The sequence below is a fragment of the Curcuma longa genome, unplaced genomic scaffold, assembly GCF_044706935.1.
Source record: "Curcuma longa cultivar G26 ecotype Majalengka, Jawa Barat unplaced genomic scaffold, ITB_CL_G26_1.1 contig_24606, whole genome shotgun sequence".
Classification (NCBI taxonomy): domain Eukaryota; kingdom Viridiplantae; phylum Streptophyta; class Magnoliopsida; order Zingiberales; family Zingiberaceae; genus Curcuma; species Curcuma longa.
This window is the reverse complement of record NW_027432482.1, coordinates 1-5,632: the sequence shown is the minus strand read 5'-3', so window position 1 is coordinate 5,632 and position 5,632 is coordinate 1. Positions and strand designations below refer to the sequence as shown.

At 37.3% G+C, this 5,632-nt stretch overlaps 1 protein-coding gene across 1 annotated transcript; it reads right to left on the bottom strand.

Moving 5' to 3' along the window:
- Nucleotides 1–186: 186 nt before the first annotated feature.
- On the bottom strand, nt 187–4,124 carry LOC141818375 (uncharacterized). Its single transcript, XM_074705883.1, has one exon. The coding sequence runs from the start codon at nt 4,065–4,067 to the stop codon at nt 687–689; it is 3,381 nt and encodes a 1,126-aa protein (XP_074561984.1). The 5' UTR covers nt 4,068–4,124; the 3' UTR covers nt 187–686.
- Nucleotides 4,125–5,632: the final 1,508 nt, after the last annotated feature.

Genomic DNA, 5,632 nt, shown 5'->3' with positions numbered 1-5,632 from the left:
GTTTAAAAAATATTAACATTTATTTTTGAGAGAGACATTTTTTTTAATATTTAGATCTTCCAAGTTAACTTAATTTGTCACACATAATTAATTATCTATAGATATTTTGATAGTCACACAGTTTAAAAAAACCTAACTACTTGAAGTAGGGAATCTTTCAGAGTACACCAAACTGTCCCAAACAATGGTGCTCACCAATCACAGAATTAAACTAAAAGCAACACTCTTTAGGAAAGCATGAGTACTAAAAGTTCTTCAACAAACAATCACAGAATTAAACTAAAGGCAACACTCTTTAGGAAAGCATGAGTACTAAAAGTTCTTCAACAAACAATCACATAATTAAACTAAAAGCAACACTCTTTAGGAAAGCATGAGTACTAAAAGTTCTTCAACAAACAATCACAGAATTAAACTAAAAGCAACACTCTTAGGAAAGCATGAGTACTAAAAGTTCTTCAACAAACACTCACCTCAAGGAGCCACTTTATATGTGAAAATAACGAACACTCTACTTAAGGTGTAGCTGGCTCAAATGAGTCTTTGGAAGGAATACGGGGTGACCAACACGGAAGAGCCTGGGGAGGAGGCAATGGCAGTGGTGGAGGCAATATGCTATGAACTTGGGGGAAGTAAGCAAACGATACAATTACAATTTGCTAAAAGTATGGTCCGACTGCTTATGCTCACAGGTAACTATCAATAGGTGGCTGCTGATATTCAAAGCTCAGCTTATTCAATTTTGACAAGTGAGCAATGCTCCTGGGAAGCACCGCTATTCCGACTTCAGACAGTTCAAGTTGGCGAAGGTTCACAAGGTTTTCAAAACCGCTGGGTAACTCTTGAAGATTGCTATTACCATTCAGATTCAGTTTTCTTAGCTGAGAAAGCTGACATAGTGATTCAGGTAACTCCCGAATACGTGTCTCTGTAATTTCAAGTTGATTGAGATTTGAAAGGTTCCCAATGCCACTGGGTAACCGAGAAAGCTTGTGGCAACCATTCAAGTCCAGCATTTGCAGGTTAGGCAGCTGACATAAGGATGAAGGCAATTCTGTTACTGCAGTGTCTGAGAGTTTAATGCGGCACAGGTTAGTAAGATCTCCAATATGACTGGGTATTCTGAAAAATCTTGTACATCCATCTAACTCTAGGGTTTGCAAATTCCATAATTGACAAAGCGATAGAGGTAATTCTTCGATATGTGTTCCAGAGAGTATAAGGTGATGGAGGTTATTCAGTGCTCCAATTCCACTAGGTAAGTTAGAGAGATTTCTGCAACCATTCAACTTCAGAGTATGCAGACTTGATAGTTGACACAACGATTCAGGAAGACCACAGATGTTTGTATGGGATACTCCAAGATAACGTAACTCAAGAAGTTCACCTATGCCACTTGGTAATTCTACAACCATACTGTGGGAAACATCTAATCTTAGAAGCTTGGACAAGTGACAAACTGATTCAGGGAGTCTTTGGATTTTTGCATAAGTAACTTGAATGGACTGGAGGTTGGTAAGATGCTTAATAGTGTTTGGTAACTCCACAAGCATTTTGCAATCATTTAACTTCAAGGTTGACAGTTTCTGTAGGTCAGAAATAGATTCATGCAGACCCTTGACACTTGTTCCAGAAAGCCCAACATAATGAAGATTGGTGAGATTTTGAATTCTGAAGGGAAGGCTGGTGAAGTTTCTGCAATAATCCAATATCAAGGATTCTAAATTGAACAGCTGAGAAACAGACTTAGGCAACCTTTCGATGCTAGATTCAGAAATTGCTAGACATTGCAGATTCAAGAGATTGCCTAATTCATTTGGCAACTCTCTTAACATAAAGCATTTATTCAAAATCAGTGTTTGGAGGTTATAAAGTTGGCACACAGATGTAGGCAGGATTACAATGGACTTATCACAAATTTGAAGGTGGCGCAGGTGAATGAACTTTGAATACATAATTGATGATGTTTCGACTTGTTTCAAGGTTGCCTCCTGATTTGTTGTGAAGTCTCCAGAGTAACCATGGATTTTCAACACCAAGGCCCTCAAGTATGACATTGTCATGTCTGATGGAATTGACAGAAATTGGGGCAGTGTACCATCTAAACTTTGGCAAAAGAAAGTCCGCAAGTTCTTTTTTACTTCAAGATAGGAGGATTTATGTGTTCTCTTACAGCTCAACACATATAAATGACAAACTTGATCAGAAATAGTGTCCATGTCTCCCTGAATAGGAACACATTCTCCTTCTGACATCAACTCTGAAAGATTGTATATCAAATCATGCATAATGAATGTTCCATCCCAGGATTTCTCAAAGAATGACATCCTATGTAACTCGTCAAAGTAGCGGCATGCAATATCTTCAACTCTGTTACTGCCCTCAGATGCAATATACTGTTGTGCCATCCATAATCTCACTAACTCATATTTTTCAAACTTGTAGCCTCTGGGGAACATTGAACAGAACAGGAAACATGGTTTCAGATACTTGGGCAAAAGATAGTAACTTAATTCAAGAGCTGGCAATATTACATTTTCAGTTGAGTCCCATAATGTACTCTCCAAGGCATCTACCCATGTCTGCTTATTAGTTTGATAGCTGAGAGTGCTGCCAAGAGTTTTCAAAGCCAAAGGCAATCCCTTGCACTTTTGAATAATCTTCTTTCCAATTTCAACTATTTCAGCTTTTTGGGGATTGCCACCTCTGTAAAATGAACGAGCACTAAGAAATGCACACTCATGGAACAGATCCCAAGATAAGTCTAGTGGCAAGACATCCAAATGATAAATTTTGCTAAGCTTCCACATGTTTTCATCCGTTTCACTCAGTGAAGTGACGATAAACTTAACCATTCTAACACCACATAAGATAGCCTGCAAAGTTTCCCACAGACTTGGATTTAGGTCTTCAATATCATCCAGCACAAGCAGAAGTCTTTTGCCAGCCAGTTGTCTCTGCACAATTGTTTGAAGATCATTTGGTTCTTTTTCATCACATGATTTTCCAGTTATGGAGCTCAAGATAGCCTTAGATAATCTTGTGACACTGGAATCATCGCCGACATGAATCCATCCTCTTGCGCTGAAATGTTCACACACCACGGGATCATTATATACCAACTTAGCTAGTGTTGTCTTCCCAATACCTGCCGTTCCAACTATTGAGATCATGGAGAACTTACTTCTCCTGCGTCCATCTGTAAATGCAAAACAGTTGGAACTTGCATCAAAGAGTAACCACTGGATGATGTTCTCTTTGTCCTGATCCCTTCCAAATATCTTGTTGGTTAGTGATGAGTCCTCACTGTCGCCAATAAAGCAGTTCTTGTAATCATCATCTATGAGACAAAGAGCTTCGGTGTCCTGTGATACTGCAGTTTCCGTAACACTGCTTATTGGATCTGAAGATTCTGGTGAGATGACTTGAGATCTCGCCCTCAGCACTGACGAATCAGAGGACTCCATTCCCGTCATTAGGATTACGAACTCTCGGAAATTTTTTTCAGTTACAAAAAACCCGCAGGATCGAGATGAGGTTCCCGGAAACAGCTGCTTTCCTCTTGTCAGGAATTTATGGAGAGAGACATTGAGGTTTGTGAGATCTAAGCTTTTTTTTCCGGGCTGCCCGACTTGCTGGGGTTTCCGGCCATTTGAGATCTCACCAAATAAGTATCTCATATTTTCGATCCTTTCGAGAAGGTCAATAGGGATGTCGAATCTGATGATACGTGAACAGACAGAGCTTATGGAAATCACCTGCTCCCCATCCTTAGGATGAATAGATCTAGGGTTTCTCAGATGATCCTCTACTTGGAATCGCGTCATGTCGTACAGACGCTCTTCCACAAGATCCTCAGCATCAACAGCCACAGCTTTGAGCTGCTTCAACCACTGGTTGATGGATTGATCTCCCATCTTCCGCTTCTGCTCCTTCGCTTCGTACACCAATTCTTTGATATCTTGCAGATTTTGGATGACATCTTCTGAGCTGATGATTGATGAACTAACGAGGGAATGCAGCTTGCTCGCCGCTGATGCGATGAGGGAGAAGAGGTCGCTAGCCATCGAATGATCTCGAGCGTTCCGTCTGATTTGGCGAAGCTGGACAGGGGAAGAAAGCAAGAATCGAGTAGCGTGCAAGGGAAGACTCAATACGAAGTAAGTCCTAAGGGCATCTCCAGAGGATATTTGATGGATGGGGGTATTTCTTCAAATACATCCTATTGTAAGGGATAATTTGGGAATATTCTATTTTTCATAAAAATCACCGGACAACAAGTTTTGTCCGATGATTCTTAATTATTTTATTATAAAAATAATATAATAATTAAAATTAAATAAAAATAAGATAGTAGATTAGGATTTATGATATTTGATAGGTGAGATTTATAAATATTTAATTTGTGATATATTATATTGTGAAAGTTGAAATATTTAATTGATTATATGAATATGAGTATCATAAATATTTAGATAAAATATCTGATAACATTGTGGATGCGGAAGCGGCTAATTTTGTCCGGCCCACATGATTTCCCAAATCCCAACGGACGTGATATTTACCAACTAGTATAACATAATATATAATTGGACAGCTGTATTGCTAAGATTTTTATTAATAAGGAAAATAAAATATTTAGAATATAAGAATGTTGATATATCTTATTTAGTTCTGATAAAATTTTCAAAATATTTTTACATTTAATATAATAATGTAATATATTTTGATGTTTAATTTAATTTATATTTAACTAAGGTTATTTTTTAAAAAAATAAAAAATAGGAACTTTAGCAAGTAATAATCAACTTTTGTGTTTTATAATTTACCAAAGACTAAATGTCAATGTAAACATTCTAAAAAATTATATTCATATGCTAGTACAAACACTTTCTAAAATCTTTAAACATATTTCAATAATTTCATTGGTCAAAATTAAAAGTAAAGATATAAACAAATTTTCAATAACTCTATAATTACATTATAAAGAATATTTCAATAATATTCTTATATTGTTTTTTTGACTGTTGAAATATTTTCAATATTTTTATAAAAAATACTTGTGTAAGCTTGCAAGCTATCACTCAACTTATTTTATTGGCAAACGATTTGAACTTAGTAGCAGGGAAGATAAGGATGGTATGCTTGATAAAAGCCACACGATACAATGGAAGGAATTCCAAGGATGATCAGATATCATTTAGGGTGCCATGAAAGGAATTATATAGATAGGAGAAACACAAATCCATAGGATAGACTGGTTTGTTCGACATAATCAAGCAAAAAACACAGAAAGATACATAGTTCGATACAACCACCACCTAAGAGAAAAGCAAAATAAATCCATCCATACTTGGCTTGACAAAACTATTGCGACGACTAGCAGCAAAGGAATTGGAGCATCATATAACAAGCTCATCCTCACTTGGCCATCATGACTTTGACAAATTCCTCGTAGTTGATCTGACCATCACCGTCAACATCAGCCTCACGAATCATCTCATCAACTTCATCATCCGTCAGTTTCTCTCCGAGGTTGGTCATGACATGGCGAAGTTCAGCTGCAGAGATGAAGCCATTCTGGTCCTTGTCAAAAACTCTGAAGGCCTCCTTTAGCTCCTCTTCTGAATCT